Source organism: Garra rufa, chromosome 9 (assembly GCF_049309525.1).
Source record: "Garra rufa chromosome 9, GarRuf1.0, whole genome shotgun sequence".
In the NCBI taxonomy this organism is placed as follows: domain Eukaryota; kingdom Metazoa; phylum Chordata; class Actinopteri; order Cypriniformes; family Cyprinidae; genus Garra; species Garra rufa.
Window position 1 is genome coordinate 13,057,482 of NC_133369.1, and position 24,352 is coordinate 13,081,833.

Consider the following 24,352-nt stretch of genomic DNA (forward strand, 5'->3'; position numbering starts at 1 on the left):
ATGCACTTGTCAAAAGTAGTATTTTGCACATCAATCTTTGGGTGAAGGAGGAATTTAGAAAACGTTATTAGATCAAAAAAAATGTACTACACATCAGTAGCATTTATTTCTATGAAATAAGCATTATTATGTCATGTTGCAATCTAGACATTTGATTGCATTTCTTTTCTGAAAAGACTGGATATACACAATTTTAAAATAATGTGCTCTTTAAAAACAGACTCGTTTAGTGATAGTTGTTTATGAGTCCCTTGTTTGTCCTCAACAGTTAAACTGCCCACTGTTCTTCAGAAAAAATTGTTGGTTTATCAGCATTTTTGTGTATTTAAACCCTTTTCAACAATGACTGTATGATTTTGAGATACATATTTTTACACTGAGGACAACTGAGAAACTCATATGCAACTATTAAGGTTCAACTTCTCACTGATGCTCCAGAAGGAAAAACAATGCATTAAGATCTGGGGGTTGAAAACTTTTTGAATTTGAAGGTCAGGGTAAATATTTAATATATTCTTATTTTGCCTTTTGGGAAACAAAAACAAGTATCTTCTGTAGTTTCTAAAGGGCAGTACTAAATGAAAAAATTATGATATTTAGGCAATACACATCCTCATTCTGTTTAAAAGTTTACAGCCCCCACTCTCAGTGCATATTTTTTCCTTCTGGAGCATCAGTGAGCATTTGAACCTTCTGTAATAGTTGCATGTGAGTCCCTCAGTTGTCCTCAGTGTGAAAAGATGGATCTCAAAATCATACAGTCATTGTTGGAAAAGGTTCAAATACACAAAAATGCTAAAAAAACAAAAAACAAAGAATTTGTGGGACCTGAAGGATTTTTCTGAAGAACAGCGGGCAGTGCAAGTGTGTGCAAACTTTTGAACAGGGTCATTTTTATAAATTCAACTATTGTTTTCTTGTTATGTGTAAATGTATTTTATGTGAAGTATCTTATTCAGGCTTGTACAAAATAAAAAATAACATGCATTTATGATCCCTCTCATTTTGGTCAAATAATGAACATTTAGCAGATTTTGCAAGGTGTATGTAAACTTTTGATCTCAGTTGTGTGATATATTAGATTTTTAAAATGTTTTTGAAAGGAAGTGTCTTATGCTCATCAAGGCTGCATTTATTTGATCGAAAATACAGTAAAGAGTAATTATGTGAATTATTCTATTTTATATACCTCTTGAATTAATTTCTATTTGAATATATTTTAAAATGCACTTTATTCCTTTGATGGCAAAGCTACATTTTCAGCAGGATACTCCAGTCTTAAGTGTCACATGATCCATAACAGACATTTTTGTAACAATTTAAAGTTTTTATTGACAAATGTTGAGCTATTTAACGAGTCCTTGCTGAATATATGTACTAATCTCTTCCAAAAAAACCTGGCAAAAAGTCTGCGAATAATTCAAAAGCTCTTTCAACAATTTAAACTGCATCCCAGTGAACGTTACTCACTTGGTGACTGGTGCAAGCTGCATATTTATTTAAATTAAGTAGGAGGGTCTATACCTCTAGTCCAACCCTTTCTTCACTTTGATTGGCTCTCATTTTGAAGGCGGGGCCCCGGGTACCACATGGAGATGCTGTGTATCGGTGGATGCGGGAATGAGTGAGAGTATGGTTGAATGATGCCGGTCGAGGAGCTGAGCTACACACAAAACATTGACATTGTATTGAAAACTTGAAGTGCAGATAGTGTGCAAATAGTTCATTTATCTTATTCAGTGATGGTTTGGGCTACATTTGTAGCATATTATTAATGCATAAAGGATAAAAGTCTAATTTAAAGAACAGAGTGGCAGAATTTTGATGGAATAATGAGGGCGCATTTACGTATTCCGACTTTTTTCAGATTTCCTATTGCATGTTTTTTGAATGTTTTTCTTGGCATTTCTATTGTGCATTCGGCTGTTTTTTATGGACAAATTGAGGAAGGCGCACCTCCTGGAACTGCTGTCGCTGGGTTTCTTTTTCCTCTGCGAGACAAATGCAAAGAATTAAACTTGGCTGGACTTAAAACAGTTTTGACAGGGGAGGACTCGTCGGATTTTTCCCTTGAATATCTGGACAACGCAGGATTCGTTTTAAAAACCACCAAAACTTTTAACAGGGAATCCAAATCCAGCTATACGGTGAGCGCGCGCTTGCCGCGCTGCACTGCCGAGGAAGTGACCGTTAAGATTAAGATACTTGATAAAAACAACAATATGCGACAATTTAGCATAACAACTGACGGGATAGAGATTCTTACCGATGCTGAACGCCGAGTTAGGAAGCCGAGAACCGTTTCTGAAGAAGTATCCTACACCGTTACAGTTTCTGAAGATGTGAAAGTCGGAGACTTGATCTTTACGGTACCGGACCAGAAGTTCGAGAAGAAATGGTTCGAGGTGATTTCGGACGGAAACTCACCGGTCCAGATTGAAAGAGACTCCGGACGCGTGTACTTATCGTACCGTTTGATGTCAACAGCCGAGGTCATGGTCAAAATCCACAACATGAGAGGTATTTAATATTCACAGCCTTTTAAATTCGTTCATTTGTGTGGTTTAAAGGGATAGCTCGCCCCAAAAAGCAAATTCTGCCATCGTTTACTTTCATTATGTGGTTCAAAAGCTGTATTAAATTTCTCTCTCGTTTAACACAGAATGACATGTTAGAGACTAACCGCCTCAGTCCCCATTCACTTTCATTGCATCTTTTTCCGCACAATGAAAGTGAATAGTGACTGAATCTCTCACTGTAATACAGTAATGCACTTTGCCGGGTAACTCAGCTTAAATGATTGTGAAACAGAGACATTAGGACATGTTGGCTAAACTCAAATGAGCTCACTCGGTATCATCAAGTAACCGGGTTCAAGTGAACATAAATGTTATGGAGAAAGTCTTCTAATTATGACCGTGAGTTTAGCTTAAGTGGTTGAGGTCATGCAGGTCTGATTTCGCTAATCAGAGCTCTAAAAGCAAACCTTTATTCAACTGTTTGTTTGGGATAATTAGTGATATTTATTCACCTGGAAGTCACCAGACAGCGCATGTGGTCTCAAATACCTTTGCTGGGGCAGGATGTGTAGTTGACGTTGGGGGATACAAATGTTTGTTTTTGCAAGCGAAGGTCCCAGTCCATCACCTGAATCCGCCATTGGGGTTGTTTGTGACTCTGATTGAGGTCGCCTCAGTGATTGTTTGAGATCGGATGAATATACCTCTAGACATGTTTACTGAAATTGCTCCTCTGAAATAATAGCGCCACGTGTTCCCTTGAAAGAAGAGTTTTTATGTGCATTTCTGTAAAGTATCCCAAGAAAATGCTTTGAGCAATGTCTTGTCTGTTGTAATGATCTTGCATCCACTGATTGGAGAATTACAGGATAATTTAAGTTGGGATAAAAGCTTGTTAGAAAGCTCTATCATCAGCAGCGAGCAGAACAGATGTGGCCTTTTTAAAATTAAACAAGAGGTTTTTCCTACAGAGAATCTGTGTAGCGTCTGCCGAACACATGTCTCGACTCTGGGTGGGCGATATATATATACAGTTGAAGTCAAAAGTTTACATACACCTTGCAGAATCAGCAAAATGTTAATTATTTTACCAAAATAAGAGGGATCTTACAAAATGCATGTTATTTTTTATTTAGTACTGACCTGAATAAGATATTTCACATGCAAGATGTTTACATATAGCCCACAAGAGTGAATAATAGTTGAATTTATAAAAATTACCCTGTTCAAAAGTTTACATACACTTGATTCTTAATACTGTGTTATCTAATTGATTCATAGCTGTTTGTTTTTTTGTTTAGTGGTAGTTTTTCATGAGTCCCTTGTTTGTCCTGAACAGTTAAACTGCCATTGTCCGCATTTTTTCAGCATTTTTGTGTATTTGAACCTTTTCCAACAATGACTGTATGATTTTGAGATCCATCTTCAAACACTCACTGATGCTTCAGAAGGAAGCACAATGCATTAAAAAAGCTGAAAAACACAAGACAATTTGACTGTTCATGACAAACAAGGGACTCTTTAGCAACTATCAACTGAAATCATTCAGGTGACAACACAGTATTAAGAATCAAGTGTATGTAAACTTTTGAACAGGGTCATTTTTATAAATTAATTTACTATATGTAAACGTCTTTATGTCTAACAACTGTATATGCACAGTTTTATTACTCATATACATCATGATATAGTTATTTATGCTGGAAAGACTTTAAAAAAATTAAATAACACATTGCAAGGCGCTAATACAGTGTACTTGAAGGATACTTCATGTCATTTGATTATTTTCTGTTATGTCTCGCAGTCTAGTGTGAATTACAGATTTGATTTTATTCCAATTCACAAGCTCTTCATTAGATTTGTTTTGATTATGTTTGTATATTTTAGGTATACAACCCATTTTTCAGTGTTTCGGCTGATTTAAACTGGTAACTTGTCTTTTTGAACTGTTTGTTTAGTTTTGATTTGCTAAAAAGCAGTTCATACTAGGTTACTTTGTGTGTTTCTTTGGCATGCCGTCCATTTCTGTCATTTCACCATACATATACCGTGTAGTCCATGCATTTTTTATCCTAGTCTGGTCTACAAAGACCAGAACTCGTTGCGTTTTCCAACACAGCCCTCTTTTTAAAACACTACAACACAGTGGAGTGTCCTCTCCACTCTTCTGTGAGAATTCAGCACAATGGGAACACAGTCCTGTTGGCAGCAGAAGAGCTTTGTATCTCATTTTCGGAGGCAGTTTGAAGGACTTTCTCTCTCCAAACGCTTGTATGGTGAAGTCAAGCCAATGCAGGGTCTTCTGGGAGACAATTATTTTTGAATCCATTGTGAAGCCTCATGCTAACACAGTCCATTTGAGTGCTTTTGGAGCAGCGCTGTTTGTTTTGTCCCGTTTATGTGCGAAGTTTGGATGAGAAAGTCCCTACTGTGTTAACAGAGTGAAGACATACTCACTCATAGTCCCTGTAGTCTTTGATATGTTGCTTCTCCAGGTAACAACTGCACAGTAGGAGAGATATAGATCTGTTTATTTTTCATCTGAGATTTTCCTTTTGTTGTAATTGGGATCTAATCAGAATGAGCAGTTTGTTTGTTATCGTTGTCAGCAAAAACAAGATATCATCTCACACATAAAAATTAGGGCAGTGCTCATTATCAGTATATTGTGATTCGGTTTACCCTGATCATCTTTTGATATTTTTTGATTTGTCAAACTTATTGATTTATCCAACTTCCTGGGGATCAAACCTTATGACTCCATGCTCTAGCATTTGCCTTCAGCATATCTGTTATATTATTGGCCTGTCACATTTGTCTAACAGCAGTACTGGATGAGAGACACCAGTATGGTTGACTCACCCCAATGTCACTTGCCATTTCATCAAGAAGCCACTCATAGAGCAGAGAGGCTTAACAGTTTGTCCTGCACAATTAGCATTAGCATTACTATGCAGCACACACAGTCGGTGGGACCGCGGGGCAGCTTTCTAATCCTCATAAAGACCATCCCTGTGGTGCCTTCATTGGCTTGGTAAACACTGATAATGGCTTGCGTGTTGTACGCATTCTCTTCTTTTCCATCCTTAAAGAATCCATACGCCCATGAAAGTTTCAAATATCCTCATGAACAACAACTTTATCAGTCTTTCAACACTGTGTAGTCTGTTTGAAGAGCTTGTCTAGTGAGTCAAAAGAGGAAGCAAGGGTGAATGACTGGATGTGCAGTGTGTTCAAAAAAGATGTCAATTGAGGGTCAGAAGTCAGTGATGTTTGCTTCCAGTTCCCTGTAGATACACTTTGAAATGCATGTATTTAATTAGATAACATTTTTCAATTAATGAGTAAGTTATTGCAATCTTACGCTGTAGCTTCTTTGGTCTAATAACTGAAAATTTGGGTGATCGACCATTTTTAATTTGACTGTTTTTTAAATGATATTCTCTATTATCACAAAACTAATACTTTTATTTTGCTTAGTTTACCACAGTTGCTTTGTCTCATGGCCCACAACACATTCTGGTTATATACACTACCAGTCAAAAGTTTCTGAACAGTAAGATTTTTAGTTTTTTTCTTCTGCTCACCAAGCTTGCATTTATTTGATCCAAAGTACAGGAAAAGCAGTAAAATTTCGAAATATTTTTACTATTTAAAATAACAGTTTTCTATTTGAATACATTTAAAATGTAATTAATTTCAAAGCTGAATTTTAGCATGATTATTCCAGTCATGTGATCCTTCGGAAACCATTCTAATATTCCAATTTGCTGCTCAAATTTCTTTTTATTATTATTATTATTATTATTCTTATGTTGAAAAAAGCTGAGTAGAACTTGAGAATTTGTCTTAAATAGCAATATTTTGTAATATTATACATATCTTTATCATCACTTGTAATCAATTTAAAGCATCCTTGCTAAATAAAAATATATTTTTTTATTTCAGATAAATGCTGATCTTTGAATCTTTCTGTTCATCAAAAATCCTGAAAAATGTACGTATGCTGTTTTAAATATTGATAGTAAATAATACAGATATTCCTTGAACAGCAAATAATTTAAAATAAGAATTATTTCTGAAGGATCACGTGACACTAAAAATTTAGCTTTGATCACAGGAATAAATTACATTTTAAAATATATTCACATAGAAAACAGTTTTAAATTTAAAATACTTCACAATATTACTGCTTTTGCTGTATTGTGGATCAAATAAATTTGGTGAGCAGATAAGACTTATTTAAAAAACATTAAAAATCTTACCGTTCAAAAACTTTTGACTGAAAGTGTAGATGTATACAAAAATCTCATCTCAGGATGGTCTTAGTTCCTTGAGCACATTTCAAGGTACATAAATGAACATTTTGCACATTCATGTTCCTTAAACCTAAACCTTAGGTCTGATTGGAATGTACAAGATCACTAAAAGTTCCAATTGTAGGGTCAGTTTAGAATGGGAAGGGTTCAAGTTTACTCTTTTTTTAATCACTCAAATCAAATTTGGAAAAATGAAAACACTCAAGAAACCACTTAAGGACCACTTAAGATGAATTGACCCACCTGATATTGTGCCGTAGTATCCAAAATTCCAAAGTGTAGTTTTATAGCATAAAAAAAATGAATATTGACAATTGTGATTTCTGTGTAAGAAAAGCACACTTTGTTGTAGGGTTACTGTTTGCTTTTCCATTGGTAGTCACTTCATTATGTCTCTAATGTCGCCACAGATCGGCAACTCTCATTGAAAGTTTGATTGATGTCCGTTCACTGTCCAACAAATGTCAGAAAAATCTTTGTCATTGTGAATACTTGATACTAACGACTGTGCATTATTAATGAACTCTAACCATTAACCAAGGAGTTTCCATCCGGCTTCCATTGGACATTGTCACCCTCAGTCACCTCATTCATGTCAATAAAAGCGAATCAAAAAGGGGCCAGCAAAGTGCAAGGGCATAGATTGGTGACCTTGTGTGCTTCCCTGTGATATACACAGCTCTGAGAGTTTAGTGGCTTCCTTTTGGCTCAAGACCCATTATATTCCATTCGTCCTTCTTCTCCGTCTGAGCTCAGAAATGTTGAGTGTACTTAAGTTGTGATTAGGGGCAGCTTGCCCTTTTGTCTCCCACATGCACTTGATTTGTTGTAAGGATTGCCTCTTCTGTAACGCACCAGCCTAGCTCAAGCTCTGTGCACACCCAGGTCAGAAAGAGGCCTGTCTACTCCTGTTAAGCTCCCGACACCTAAGGTGGAAAAATACATACTCAATGTAAATAAATGCATTCATTCCTGTGATGGCTAAGTTGAATTTTCACCACCATTACTCAAGTCTTCAGTTCACGTGATCCTTGCTGGTTGGGTGCTTAAGAAATATTTGACAGTGAACCACAAAATCAGTCTTAAGTAGCATGGGCATATTTGTAGCGAAAGCCAAAAATTGATTGTGTGGGTCAAAATGATCAGTTTTTCTTTTATGCCAAAAATCATTTGAATATTAAGATCATGTTCCATGAAGATATTTTGTAAATTTCCTAAAGTAAATATATCAAAACTTAATTTTTGAATAGTAATATGCATTGCTAAGAACTTCATTTGGACAACTTTAAAGCAGATTTTCTTAATTTTTTTTTTTTTTTTTTTTTTTTGCACCCTCAGATTCAAGATTTTCAAATAGTTGTGTCTTGGCCAAATATTGCCCTATCATAACAAACCAAAAATCTATGGAAAGCTTATTAATATAAATTGACCTTTATGACTGGTTTTGTGGTCCATGGTCACATATTGTTTTTATCAATGTTGGAAACTGTTGTGTTACTTAATATTTTTGTGGAAACCATGATATTTTCCATTACTTTTGATCAATTTAATGTAAGTTTACTGAATAAAAGTGTTGATTTCGTTCAAAAAAACAAATCTTACTGACCCCAAACCTTTGAACAGTAACATATATATAACATAAATTTGCAGTAAAATATGTAATAAGATAGTAAATATATGAACGCATGACCACACATAATATGAATTCAGTATTAAATGGATAGTTCACCCAAAAATGAAACTTCTGTCATTAATTATTCACCCTCATGTTGTTCCAAATGTTCATCTTCGGAACACAAATTGAGATATTTTTGATGAAATCCGAGAGCTTTCTGGGTGAGTAAATAATGACAGAATTTTCATTTTTGGGTGAACTATTTCTTTAATGCAGGAATTTGGGATACACTTCAGTGTAAACCTTGCATCATAGTGTGAACCAGAGAGGGCTGATAACTGGCAGGTTGTTATCTTGGTCCAAGAACTGAGCCATGAACCATCACCATTGCAAAGCATTTAACCTCAGGTTACTCCAGGGGGATTGTTCCTGTAATAAGCCCATTACACCATATTGGAACAATAAATGATAGAGTGTTGTTTTTATATGTGAGATTTACTGTAGAATGAGAAATGGGAATGTTGCGGACGGTTGTGATGGCCGCCCTGGGCAGCTGATTAGAGATGTCACTCATTAGTCATCTGAAGAGATGCTCACTTAGGCATGCTGTCAGTTTGAGAAGGTTTGTTTATCTGTAGTGGTCCATTAATTACCTCTTCATCACCTATGCACTGACAATAAATCCACGAGAGAACAATAACCTACTCTAATCCCCTGCCAGACACCTTTTAAATTTTTCAGCAATCCCTATACATCTTTAGAGTATAATTCTAGAATCTTGTCCCCGTGCCCTTTAGTGACACATTCAACCAGCAGAAGGAATTCAAGCGCTCAGAGGCATCTCAGACCACCCGTTTCTCACCCTTTCGTTTGCTTTGTACAATTAGTCCTTTTCCCATCTGCTGTGGTTAGCCTAAGGACCTGACCATGATCCCCTGCTCTAGAGAAGGACTATTATAGCAATGTGCACAGGAGATTTCACCCTGCGCTGAGTTATTCTGAAGATCACACGTTGTGCGCGGGGTGATGGGCGGCTGTTTGAGACAAAGTGATTTTAATTGTGCCTTTAAATTCATGCTGTTGTGTGTGCGCGCGCGTTCAGAGAAGTTCAGAGACCGCTGCAGGATATACTGTTGTGAGGAAGCCAAAGCTTTACAGAATGGTCTTTTTTGGTTGTAAATGAAGCCCTGGAGAGCTGTCGGGGTCAGTTTGAATCAGTGTTACTGAGGGCCGGACAGGGCTGGTGAGAAAACAGGATTTGTGTGTATTTTGAGTGTGTTTGTTTATTGCATGCATATGTTTATGTGGTTTTCGACGTGCAAGATCGGTAGTGAAATCAAAAGCTGTCAGTTTTTGTCAAGTCAGCTACTGGAAGAAAGAAGAATATTTTGTTACAAGTCAGTTTACATCATACTAACAGGAAAAAAATTAACCAACTAAATGATGGATATTCTTTCAAACGACTACTTTTTCTGTCACTCTCTAGCGTACTTGTTTCTCAGTTGTTTGTTCCTGTTTTGATCTCTCTGTCCGTACCCCGTCCTCAGAGTTAATTGAACTTTGTGCCAGCATGGCAGGCCGCCTGTCCGTTGTGCTATAATAGTTTATTGACAGGATATGTAGAGTGGCCCAGAGCCATGGTGTTTTTTTAACGATGAATTAGGGCAAGGTCATCCGAAACCCCAGTTCTCTCGCCCCGTGGTAAACTGCACCAAGCCTCAGCCACACGGGGCTCCCGTTTCAGCCTGGGTTTTTGATCTTAATTGTGAAATTGGTCACGCTGGCTTGGATTTATTTTAATTCCTGGAGAAGAACGCTGTCACTCCTCTTTTCCTCCCTCCCGTTTGGAAATCCCTCACTTTCACGGCAAAAGAAATTGCTCTTGAAGTGCATTCAATTTAAACCTTCCGCTGAGGGATTTCAGTCACAAATTTATTTATCAAAGTTGACGATCAGAGTTTCGGCTGATTAAACTGATATCAGTAAGCTGGGGGGAAAAAAAACAAAGAGATAAAAAATCCCATTCTGCCAATGAGCGGTTTTGATTCGTCTTTCAATCTAGCTGAACACGCTTCCATTAAGAGATCAATGAGGACGAACTGTTCCCTTTTGTGTAGAAAGTGCAGCCACTGGAAAGAATTGCACAGTGCTTATCATTGTGTAATAGCCCTTGGAAATATAAGGTGAGATGTTTGCCGCTGTGATTGTCCACCTGAGAATAGCGCAGCTTGTTTTTTGCCACTTTTATTTGGACCAGGGTTTCTCCATTGGTGGTTTGTAAGATTTAGATAAATAATTATGATAAAATTCCAAAATAAACCGCATTCAATTAAAATACATTATTAAAAATGAACAAAATGTTTAAATAGAGTATTATCGTATATAAAAATATAAATTAGCTTTAATAATTTGCAAGAACAGTTTGAAGGTGTGTGACACCTATTGGGGGTATTGCAAAAAATGTTGGTGACTCATTGAGTCGTGCTTTCTGTCTAGAAATAACAATCTTTCATTATTCCATGGCACGAAGTTGATTTGAAAGGAGTGCAGATACTTTGTTAAAGTCATTTGACAGTTAGAGCAATTAACATGAAAATTGTATCCGCCGACCGGTTTGTGTGCCAAGCATTTCGATACAGTTTGTGGGATCAGCATGTTTTCTTCCTGTATTCTCTTCCTTTGTACGGTGGAAATGAGAGCTCTCCAAAGCCCTGACACACAGTAATTATGTGAACTCTGTTTGCGGCGAGCATCTGTCTCTCTCTCTCCCTCTCTCTCCTCTTTCTATGGTTTGCCTGCGTCTGCTGAATCTTGGCAACTGTCTGATGTCACCGCTAGAACACAAGCTGACTGCAACCCAAGGAAAACGGACCCATTGCAAACACTGTTAAAGGTATAGTTCACTTAAAAATGTAAATTCTGTCATCGTTTTCTCATTTAAGCTATTAAAATGTATTCTGTTGAAGAAGATTTGCAACTAGATTAAGGTAATGAGTAAATAATGACACCCATGACCTTACAGAGGACAAGTGGTTTGGAGAACATTGATGACAGAATGTATATTTTTGGTGAGCTGTCCCTTTAAATACATGGAGACCTAATTAGATCATTAAATATGTTCAAGCTTGGCTTGCATTTGGTCTTGAGACCTGGCAGCAAAGAATTATCCTGATCTGTATTCCTCTCTTTCTCCCCGTCCCAGTACTGTGACCCAAATATGCAGCATGTTGTGAATGAACACCTGGGCCTGCGAGGCTTTTAGCCCACAACTGGAGGAACACCTGCGCCACACACTTGCACGTCCCGTAGTCTCCAGGAGTCCGACACCAGCTGTTCCTGGCCAGTGTTCTTGGAGTAAAGCTAGTAGAAGCATGTAGCTGAATGTGCAGCTTTGGATGTCAGAGGAGACAGATAATTTTGATGAGGAAAAAAATCAACATGTGTTGGAAGGTTCACAAGCCAATAAACTGTGATGAGAAATCAATATTATGTAAGCACGCAGTCGAAAATCTCTCCAGTGTTACTGTCGATTTCATACGGGGCCGCGGCGCAGTCCTAGAACGTCATTTGCATATTGCTTTGCAGCTCCCTCTTTTGAAATGCCAACTTCAAAGAGCGAAAATAAACTGACAGAAAGAGGGACTCGTTTAAAGATTTAAAAGCTGCAGAAATGAATTAAGCAAATACGCAGAGATTTCTTAGGTCTGTACACGGCAGAAAATCAACAAACAAACACAGTTAGTTTGAGATTTTGCGTTCAATTGGAGGCCGTCCCGGAGACATCTGCGAGTAAACTAGTCTCGTGAAATAAACACATACAGTACCCTTCAGCGCTGACGATCGGCCCCATGGGTATAGTTTTATAGAACTATCGCTCACTTGGTGAGGTGTGACTCTCAAAAGGCATCATTTATTCAATTTCACGTGACAGGTTTGTGAAATGGATATTGAGTTGACTACATGAATCTTAGTAAAAAATGACTTTGTGGGGGAAAATAAATGCCCACGTAGGATTTAAGGGGCGACCTATTGATTGCACACAGTGAGCTGTATTCCTGGGATTTGTTTGGTTTGTGTTTTTGGAGCACAAATGTCATTATGTGAGATTGAGAAGAGCATAAATAAACAGAAATGTTTGATGCTTTTTCTGTTTTAATATCTTAGCAGGAAACGTATATCAAAAGTAACACCCAAATGAGTGATTTTAGAAAGCAAAGCATTTTATTTCAAGATTGAATTAAAACAATGAATATGTTCCAGTTTTCTTTCTTTTTTATTGCATGTGAAAATGCAAGAAAACTGAATCAAAACTAGATTTTGTTTTATGTGATAATATATATAATGGAATATTATTTTCAAGTTATATTGTCCACAAGTTCAAAACTGTAAGTCCAGTCACACGTAAACACACAAATGTGACCCTGGACCACAAAACCAGTTAACAGTAGGTAGCATTTAAGTATATTTGTAGGTAAATTTGTAGCAATAGCCAACAATACATAGTATGGGTCAAAATTATAGGTTTTTCTTTTATGCCAAAAATCATTAGGATATTAAGTAAAGATCATGTTCCATGAAGATATTTTCCTACTGTAAATATATCAAAACTTAATTTTTGATTAGTAATATGCATTGCTAAAAAAGTAGTTTGCACAACTTTAAAGGCAGTTTTCTCCATATTTAGATTTTTTGCAACCCCAGATTCTAGATTTCCAAATAGGCATATCTCGGTCAAATATTGTCCTATTCTAACAAACCATACATCAATGGGAAGTTTATTTATTCAGATATTTAGCTTTCAGATGATGTATAAATCTAAAAGAATGACCATTATGAGTGGTTTCATGGTCCATGGTTACAAATGACAATGGCAAGTTATACTCTGAGAGTTTACTATTATGGGTTAGGAGTTTGTTCATAACCAAAACCCTAGGTGTGAGCAATAGCAGTATTGATGCTTCTATCATTAATTACTCACCCTTGTGTTGTTCCAAACCTGTAAGACCTTTGTTCATCTTCAGAACACAAATTAAGATATTATTGATGAAATCCGAGAGCTTTCTGACCCTGACAGCAACACAAGTACCACGTTCAAGGTCCAGAAAGGTAGTAAGGACATTGATAAAATAGTCCATGTGCCATCAGTGGTTGAACCATAATGTTATGAAGCTGCAAGAATACTTTTTGTATGAAGTCGTTATTTTTGTTCTCTTTGCTCACAAAAAAGTATTCTCATAGCTTCATAATATTAAGGTTAAACCTCTGATGGCACATGGACTATTTTATCAATGTCCTTACTACCTTTTTAGGCTTTGAACGTGTCAGTTGCTTTGCTGTCTATGCAGGGTCAGAAAGCTCTTGAATTTCATCAAAAATATCTTAATTTGTGTTCCAAAGATGAACAAAAGTCTTACATGTTTGGACTGACATGAGGGGGAGTCATCAATGGCAGAATTTTTATTTTTGGGTAAACTATCCCTTTAACAGACACTAGTAATGATATCAATCGTTGTGTCAAGTTTTCCTGTCATGAAGGAAATACATAAGTGGAGATCTTCACAATAAAGCTTTGGGAGACTACCTTACTCTATTTTGCCACACTTCATTCTCTGAGGCCTAGTAGGTTAGTGTTTTTGGAAGCTAAAACTATTTTCGCTGTGTGGGAAGACAGGTTTGGGTAATTTACCTCTGACATCCGTCAGGTGAAAACTTAATGGAGGGCAGAGATTCGGATCCCAAATGTTGAGTAGTTAGATGCTGGTCACGTATGGGTCAAGAGTTATTTGATTTTTGAGAATACTCTGTTCTTTTTCTATAATTGAGCTTCTTGTAATGTAATATAAATTGTACCTACTTTAAACTGAATTTTAATATGCTTTAACAGGCACAGTTTATGATAATCATTCTTGTAGACTTTGTAGACATTTTTTTCTCTAGTGAAATTTTCAGTTAATTTCACTGTCTGGCGACACTTTGTTCCTTCGTTCTCTCTCCATTTGCTCATGAAGCCTGATCTTGATGTGATTTGGCTCATCATAATTTACTCCTTAAGAGGGGTTGTGTGCATTTATGCTCTCCCACCAAACCACACAGCTTAAAACTTTAAAGCCACTTTGGAAGAACTCTCTGTTTCCCTCGCAAAACAGATGTTTCCCCGATCATCTCTCCATAATGGAGTGCTAACAACAGCATCTCGCTCCCATCAGCTTATGAAATCTGCCCAGCACAGACAGGAAGAGCTGCCCTAACCAGAACATTATGCCCGTATGGTCAGTATGCTAACATTTTATGTGCACCCGTTCCTCGGCACGTCCCGCGGAGCCAGATTGCATAACCAGGATGTGATTGGAAACATGAAAGCTGCATTGTGTTGCTCTGAGCCACGTCAGATTCAAAGCCGAGTCCAAACGACAGTCAGGAACCAAACGCTCCTCCAGAAACGAGGGCAACATGTCCACAAGGCATTTCCACCTCCACAGGCAAATATCGCGCAACAAAAACGTAACCAAAGGCTGTTCCTAACTATATCACACCGTCTTGCTAGTTTTGACTGCCTAATTTCTCTATTTGATGCTGTTGTTACATCATTTTACAGTCCAGCACCTTAGCAGAAATAATTAATTATTAAAGGTTTGATCTCATGTACTATTTATGATCTTAAACAACACGTTCCAGCTTACTGGCTGATTAAAACAAAGCAATGAAGACCAACAGCATAAGTGGCTTTATGTCAGAAGATCTGATGGCTCTTCTCCCTACAAGTTCTGAAAACATATTTAACATCCAGAGTAATTAATTACAATCTTTATGATATCACAACCTGCTTTTAATGCAGCGGTCAGAAGTTATAGCGAATATAAAATTGCATCAGTCTTGCTAGACTGATTAGTTGCTTTGAAAACTTGAGTTGGTTCCAGGTCGGGCACCAACTCCCTGTCGTTGGAAACATGTATGCACATATTTTGCACTGAGCAGATGCGATTTCAAAGATTAATGGAGGTGACTGCAGGGGTCTGTTTTGTGTGAGTCTTATAGGCTATTTAAGACGCCTGTTCACCACACCGGGTATTACGGCTTCAGCTGCAGCTTGTGGAGTGTTTGTTGATTTATGAACAGGCAGAGGAAACTCAGTTAAACAGAAGGTCCCCTTAATGAGCAGACTGTGTGAAGTTTTAACCGTCTTTCTTCCGTGCTCAGAATATCAGCAGAGGTTCTGTCCTCACTTGCGCTTCACAGGAGTTCCCAGTGACCTGTTTACCTTTTGTGCTGCCCAGGCTAGAGGCTAAATCATATAGCATGGCTTCTGTGAGTGCTCTAAACGTGTGTCCTGACAAGCAGGTTTTTTTCTTTCTTAGCCACACATGGCCAAAATAAAATAAAACTTTCTTTTTTGTTGAGCCTTGTATTTGTTTGCATTATCATCTTGTCAATAATAGTGTTTAAATTAGATTTATTATGGGGTCAGGGATTCTTCTTTGTGCAATCCATCATGGGGCTCTTAGTTTTTGCTGTTTGTATAATCTGTTGTGCTGGAAGAGTGCATTGAATCCAAGACTTATGGAAGTAGGTCTTTGTATCCCTTGGTGGGCAGAGAGTGCCGGATCTGGAAACACTGGCTGGATGTTCTCCACATGTCCACTGTCTTGTTTGGAGGCCGCCTGTCACTGACCTCTGGCTTAAAGCGTCTTGGGGGAAGGGGACTGTGGGTGTCAGAGATGCAATGGGTCACCCTTCCTGGAAGGGAAATCTGAAACACATGTCTCTTTAGAAGCTGTGGGGTCATTTTCTTATCTGTAGGTCTTTTAGTAGTTTTGTATTTTTTTTTCTAGGCATGGAGTGGTGCAGTAATTGTACATTAAAACAATAACCAAACAAGCCAATATTTTTAATTTAATTTAATTTTTTTATTTATTTATTTTATTTTTATATTATTATTTTATTTTACTTTTTGTATTTATTTCATTTTATCTTTTTATCTATTTTTATTTTATCTATTTTATTTTTATTATTTATTTATTATTATTTTTTTAATACTTTAATTTAATACTTTGCTTAATTTTTGTTATTTATTTATTTATTTATTTTATTCTTTATTCATTTATTTATTTTATTTTATTGATTTTATTGATTTTTTTATTCATTTTATTTTATTCTTTATTTATTCTTTTGTTTTATTTTATTTTATTGTTTTATGTTATTTGTTTACTTTATTTGAGTTTATTATTCATTTATTTTATTTTAGTATTTTATTTTATAATTTTTATTTATTGTGTTATTTTATTTTTATTTATTTATTGTTTTGTTTATTTTTATTATTTATTTACTATTACTTTTTATTTTAATTGATTAGTTTGCTTAATTTTTGTTTTAGTTCATTTTATAATTTTTCATTTATTTATTAATTATTTTATTTTATTTTTATTCTTTATTCATTTGTTTATTATTCATTTATTTATTTTATTTCAGTGTTTTATTTCATTATTTTTATTTATTATATATTTTTTATTTATTGTGTTATTTTTTTTTTTTTTTTCATTTTTATTATTAATTTATTTTGTGTCAGTTATTTATTTTATTATTTTTATTTATTATATTTTATATTGTTTTATTTTCATTTTCATTTATTATTTTGTTTCATTTTATTTTATTTTTATTTTATTGTGTTGTTTTATTTTAATATTTTATTTATTACTTTTATTTCATTTTTATTCTTTATTTATTTCAGTTCATTTTATTTTATTTTATAGTTTATGGTTGTACATTGGCTTTGAATCTAGTTCATATCATTAATCATATTTTCAAGATGTAGCTATCCTTCTCTTTCTCATTTATTTCCCTATCTCATACCTTCCCTCTCATCCACTGACTAACTCCGCAAGGAGACATAGTTGTAGTTTACTGCCAAAAGAATGTAACATAGCAAACCAAGACAAACAGAGATCACAGATGCTGTTTAACTTAATTTCACACTTTTTCCATATGCACTCATTGCTGAATAATCTTACATATACTCTTATAAACAATGATGAATTATTCAAGATCCTTATGAATGTTTAAATCCTGTAGTCTATTATATCATTTATAAGCGCATGATAGGCAGGCATGCACGTTTTTAATATTACACTAAATGCAGCCAAGTTTTCATTTTTTATGCAAAATGAAAGATTTCAACTTTACATGCTCACATTAAAAGGTTTTTATATACATTCTTAGAAGTAAATGGTAAAAACGACCTACGTTATATTGCATTCATCATTTTTGAACTAGCAACCACCAGTAGCACACTACTAGAAGAAGAACTCTCTTTTGCAATAGTGGGCAAGACTCCAGTCATCTATTTATTATCTGTGATGAGAGAAAAAGTTAAAAAACAGATCCTCTGAAGCTGAGAATGTGAGAGTTTTCAGACGTCTCACCTCTGTTCCCTAGGGTGAAGTACGTCAGCTGCCATTAAAAGGTGTGGATGGTTTGAAAATGAAATGTTTTGAGTATTTTAAGAAGGTGAGGAAAGAGCTAAAAATCTCACACGGTGTGTCGATTGCGGCGCGGAGTGTGGAGCGTCGAGACTGCGATTGTTTTTGTAATGAGGTGGTAGACTGTAAACCCAGCATCGCAAGGTGTTAAAGCTCTCTACTTAAAAAAGAAACCTTCCTCCGTTAAGCACACACACATGCTCTGTATGAATGTAACGTTTGCATGTGACGTGATGAACATCTGTGTAATCGTAAAAAACACACACACACACACACACACACACCCTGAGGGGTTAAAAGCGCTGCCCTGTTTAAGCAGTGTGCCTGTGTTTGCCCCTGCTGCGCGCACTGATGTGGATGTGTAAATTGTGCTGTGTGTCGCACGTCTGTGTTGTTGTTTTTTTTTCTGGGATCAGGGAGAGGAAAGGGAACAAAGAGGTGCTGGGGTGCTGGAGTCGGAAATATCTGCTATGCTTATTTTCAGCCCCAAACACCTTTCACACCGCTGTGTTACCAAGACATGAGAAAGAGAAAAGTCGATGTATATAGGCCTGATGAATGGCACTGATTTCAGTGTAGTTCTTCTTAAAACATCCTTTCTTTGTGTCCTTTTGGCAGTTTTTGCACCTTTTCTAACACGGAATTAAACTGACCTTAAAGTATTTAGTTAGAAACATATTCATGGTCATGCTGTTAATGATTTATCAGTGCGTGTTGTTCTAAGCAATGCTGGTATGACCTTACTTTTTCAGCTTCCTTTAAGTATTTTTTTACAATCCAATTAATTCCTGATGGATAGAATCAAGATCTATCCTATATTTTTTTCTCCTTTTATGTTCTGATTAACTTTGACAGATATGCTATGAAAGCTTTTCCAAGTGGATTTTAACATGCATTTTGACACAAATTTTAAGATTTAGATAATTTAGAAATAAAGAAGAAAATAATTTATTATTTATTTGCACTTTATTTGATTTTATTTGTATTGTTTTATTTTATTTAATTTTCTTGAATTTTATATTTCGTTGTTTTATTATATTTATACATTTTTTATTTTAATTTATTTTATTTTATTATTTTCATTTATTATACATGTATAATATGTAAATTAAATAACTTAAAGAAGGAAATATTTTATTTTTTATTTGCCCTTTATGAAGCTGAAATATTTATTTTATTCGTTAGTGTTTGAAATGTCTTTTTTCTTTTTTCTTTTAAGTAGTATAGATTTGTAATATCAGCCATTACATCAAAACAATTATAGGCCTGTCTGTATTTTAATTTATTTTATTTTTTTATTTTATTTTTATTTTTTAGTTTAGTAATTTAGTATTTGATTTTATTAAATTTTTTATTTTAGCAATATTTTATTTTATTTTATTTTTTTAGCAATATTTAATTTAATAATATAATTTTAATTATTTAGTATTTAATTAATTTATTTCATTTTATTTTAATTCATTTTATTTCATCTTATTTTTATAATCCAGAAACAACTTAACGAAGGAACGATTTTATTATTTTTTGCACTTTATGTAGCTGAAACATTTCTTTTATTTGTTAGTGTTTTAAATGTCTTTTTTAACAAAGTAGTATAGATTTGTAATATCAGCCATTACATCAAAAGAATTATAGGCCTGTCTGTATTTTAATTTATTTGATTTTTTTTTTTCAGTTTATTTTTATTTTTTAGTTTAGTAATTTATTATTTGATTTTATTATTATTTTTATTTTAGCAGTATTTTATTTTATTTTATTTTTTTATTTTAGCAATATTTTATTTATTTATATTATTTTATTTATTTGTATTTATTTATTGTATTAATTTATTTCATTTTATTTTTATTAATCTTATTTTATTTCATTTTTTTTATAATCCAGAAACAACTTAATGAGGAAAGGATTTTATTATTTATTGCACTTTATGTAGCTGAAACATTTCTTTTATTCATTAGTGTTTTAAATGTTTTTTTTTCTTTCAATTTTTTTAAACAAAGTAGTATAGATTTGTAATATCAACTATTACATCAAAAGAATCATAGGCCTATCTGTATTTTACAAAATTGAAATTATTATTAAATATATTAAAATATATTATTTATATTTTTTTAGAATTTAGAAAGAGAAGACCTTGTTTGATAAGTGAGATCTCTAATTTAAGTCCTTGGGGAAAAAAGTTAAAAAGTAGTGCTTGAAAAGTTCTTGAAAGTCCTGAAATTTCATTAAGCAGTGTCTGTACAAATCCTGATTTTGGGTCCCCTGAAGAACCTTTCAGTGAACAGTTTCTAAAATAACGGTTTATTTCTTAGTATGAAGAGCATTTTATAATCTAAATAGCTTTGGATGCATGTGTTTCACTTGGTCTTGCACTGAATACAGGTGTAGACAGGGACCGGATCCCCATTCAGACCTGTATTTAGAGCTGTCAACTTCAGCTCACCCTGTTTGAATGTTAATACCGGGTGTTTTTGCAAGACTCGCATGTATCAAAAGTTCTCCAGGAGTATTCAGCAGAAACTCAAAGTTCTCCAGGTGCATTTCAATGAGGATGCAACTCAAAGGAGACTGTATATTTGAAACAATTTCCTCCCCTCGTCCCAAACGCTCGCTTTTAATTACGCCACAGAAGTCAGTTCTCAGGTTGCAGTGGTGCCTGAATCCGGTATGAAATTGCCACAGTGTATTTGGGGCTGTTATCTTGGGCGAGCTTTAGCTGAACACACATATTTGCAGTGAGTAACAAGTCCAAGCTTTGAAGTTGTGCTCCTAGCGAGTGTGAGGGACTCCTTTGATGTTTTCTGCCTGGTGTGTTTCTGCTGGGAGAGTCCTGACAAAGACAGAAAGAGAAAGAGAGACGGAGAGAATCCGCAGATACTACCTGGCCTCTAAGGGCTCACATAAAAGACTGTGTCATCTTACACAGTTAGCAAATGCCTCATTTAGTTAAGGGCTATAGAAATTGGTGGCAGGATGAGCAAGCAGGGTGGCAAATAGACAGGGAGAAACAGCCAAAAGACCATTTTTTGTTCTGTTTTCCCACGACTCCAAGTGATTATGTCACGGTTTAGTCATAAATTTCAGATGAATGACGTGTGACGTGTCCCCCCAACCTTGGCTGATCTTCGAAACCCTCCTGTTCAGCAAGACAGGATTAAATTGCCAGGGAACTTTGCGACTATGCCCACTGTAGCATGAGATGGAGGTTCCCAGGACTGAATTGTACACAGTTGAACTCTTGAACTGGGGAACGCTACGCCCACCGTGTCCAACTCTTCACTTGGGCACGGAAGCTCTTAAGATCACCCCACGAGTCAGTCATGTTGTTTATTCTCCTCTCAGATGCTCCTTGCCTTTTTTTCCAGACTGCTTTGATAATAACTCAACCTCCTCAGGGGAGAGATGTACTAAGGTGCGGACGTATCATGGTTAGCAAGAGATTTGTTCAGCCATTATGCTTGAATAAACAACTTGAAAGCGCACACAGGATCCAAAATGAACACTTAAAACGCATGAAATGTGACTAAAACGGGGTTTGACATGTAAATTAAAAAATACTGGCCAGTAGGAATCTGAACATAATGAACGGTTGAAATCTGCAATTTTTTTATTTTTAAATATGCACTCTATCAGCCAGTGTTAAATGTGTATTGTCCAATAATGGATACCAAACTGTTCCTTAATGAAATATGGCAGTTTCATGGCTGTTGAGAAATATTAATGGCTGGCAAATTTTCTCAGTTCACTTACTTTTGGCAGAATATGTTTTTGGACCCTGAGAACACAATAGGTTATTAGTTATATGCTCATTAAATATAGCATAATAGATTAAAGGGTCAGTTCACCAAAAAATTAAAATTAGCCCATATTTACTTACCCTCAAGCCATCCAAGGCACATAAAACTTCCTTCTTTCAGACGAATCTAATCGGGAGTTATATTAAAAATTATCCTGGCACTTCCAAGCTTTAGAATGGCATAGTTGGGTGTTTCTATTCAACAGGTCAAAACAAGTCCAATAAAGTGCATCCATCCATAATAAAAAGTGCCTCACACATCTCCGGGTGGTGAATAAAGACCTCTTGTCGAAGCAAATCGATGCGTTTTTTGTGAGAAAAAGTAATCTAAGCTTTAATCTAGCTTGCGCTTACTGTAAAGTCATTCTGAGCATTCAGTTTCCCTACTTTAGTCTCCTCTTGGCTTATATCAAATTTATTCGACATTCTTCTTTACAAATCCTTGTTTTGTACTTCTAATTCATGACTGTTGTTTTGATCTCTTCACTTGCACGTCCGTGTTCGTCACTTCTGAGCGGTGCATGTGCAACGCCGACGTCCTGTGTCTTGTATAACTGTGAGAGCAAGCTTGATTAAAGTGATTATTAAGTTTTAAATATGGATATTTTTCTTACAAAAACACATCGATTCACTACAGGAGGCCTTTATTCACCCCCCGGAGCCATATGAGGCACTTTTTTATTATGGATGGATGCACTTTATTGGACTAGTTTTGACCTGTTGAAGAGAAACACCCTCCTATTGCCATGATAAAACTTGAAAGAGCCAGGACATTTGTTAATATAACTCTGATTAAATTCATCATATACGCCTTGATTGGCTTGAGGGTGAGTAAATAATGGGCTAATTTTCATTTTTGGGTGAGCTAACTCTTTAAATACGTTCATCTACCAGCTGTCTTTCACAGCAGGCTTAACAGAAAGTGTAAGAGTGTGGGCCAACATCGTTGGATGTAGGGGAGATGCAGGTTCTCGTTGTGTGGTTTGCGTTCCACTTGTGTTTTATATATCTCGGTTTGTTTATTTCCCAAAGACTTTACGTCCCTGGATCCCTCAGCACAGAATGTGGTTTGTCTTCTTTCTGATGCTCCACCTGCATAAAGGAACGTCAGAAATGCTACTTCAAGTTTGTTTTTTAAAGTGTATTGAGAAGTCCTTGCAATCACTTACATGCTCTGACTGTCTTTGTCTTTAGCTGTCTGTCTGTTCTTTACAGCTTTTCAGTACTGATTCCAGAGTGGCTCCGACTCAAGTTATCACTCTTGTCACTTTGTCTGGCTCATAAACTCTGGTAAATATGCCACACAGATAGAAAAAGAGAAAATGTCCTTGGTTTTTCCATAAATTTAGAGCATTTTATATGAAACTTTATAGAGAATGCATGTCCTCAATGTCCTAGTGAAATGCAAGTGGAGTTTGGACTGGCTGTTGGATTCAGCGCTGGGCGGTCTTCCCGTGGGGCGCTGTTTACGACAGAGGTTTTTCTAGTTGCGTCCAAAGCAGATGAAGCACTGATTTCCCTCGCCGGAGTCCATCTGGACTCTCTAGCCCTGTGATGGGTAGAGGATGAGGCTGGAGCGAGCTCTCCCTGGGCCTAAGCCCGGGCATCCAGCTGCCTTCATCTGGGCTATATGGAGTTTGTCCAGAGTCTGCCAGGCCAGGGAGTCCAGTACTCCCACTGTGCTCACCTTCTTAAATCCTTCAGGCGGCTGTCTTTCCACTCAACCATGACCATAGTTACTGTATAGTGTTTTCACTTTCACACTTGGTAGTTTGGCTTGAGTAGAAACCAAATTTGATTGTAGGACTGTATGTTTCAAGCTCAATTTGAGATTTGAGATGTTGATTCAGTAATGGATTCATTCAGTGATGGATTTGTTGGACTGTTTTAGTGAGCCATTAGTTCATTAACTCCTGAATTTGAAAAGTCTCCATGAAAAGTCTCCATGAAAAATTAATTAAAAGAATCTGCTCAAATTCAATAACCATTCTGAACGCGATGAATTTGTTAGACTGACTCAATTAGTTAACTATTGAGTTTTGATTTCAATGAAGCTACTCATAAGAATTATTCAGCAAATGACTCAAAAGACTCATGAACTGAAGAGTCATATTAAATTAGTATAACAATTCCTTTACTAAGTAAATCAGTCAGAGAAGTTACTGATCGCATGAGCGAAATTGTTCCAAATGACAAGTTTAAATCAGTCTAATGAAACTTTCACTGAATTATTTGGTCAGAGCACTTACTGACTCTTATGAGCAGGTTATTTCAGTAAACATTGTACTTGACCTATTTGTCATGTCCTTATGTGAGAAATGGTTTTCAGGCTTTGGGTTAATGTCCCATGCAACATGTATGTTGCGTTATGGATATTGTAGAAAGTAGGGTTTGTGCATCTCTTATTCACTATCACAATATCCCATTCTATGGAACAGTGTTCCCAACTGTTTCCAACTACCTGGTGCCCCCTCAATGCTGCCCATTTTGCACTTGAGTCAGGTCATCAGCTTATTAGTAGAGACTCCAAGACTTGAAATGAATGCATCAGACAAAGTAGACATGCAAAATGTGCTGTGTTGAGGAGGCTTCAACTTGTTTGGGAGCCACTTTTATAGAGACTTGTGTCTGCT

The 24,352-nt window shown here is 35.8% G+C and overlaps 1 protein-coding gene across 1 annotated transcript in view; it reads left to right on the top strand.

Moving 5' to 3' along the window:
- The first annotated feature begins 1,832 nt into the window (after window positions 1–1,832).
- LOC141343156 (neural-cadherin) overlaps window positions 1,833–24,352 on the top strand; it is a 156,564-nt gene continuing 134,044 nt past the window's right edge. The window contains exon 1 of the mRNA XM_073847757.1: window positions 1,833–2,520. Coding sequence (XP_073703858.1) covers window positions 1,833–2,520 — 688 coding nt within the window. The remainder of the gene's footprint in view (window positions 2,521–24,352) is intronic.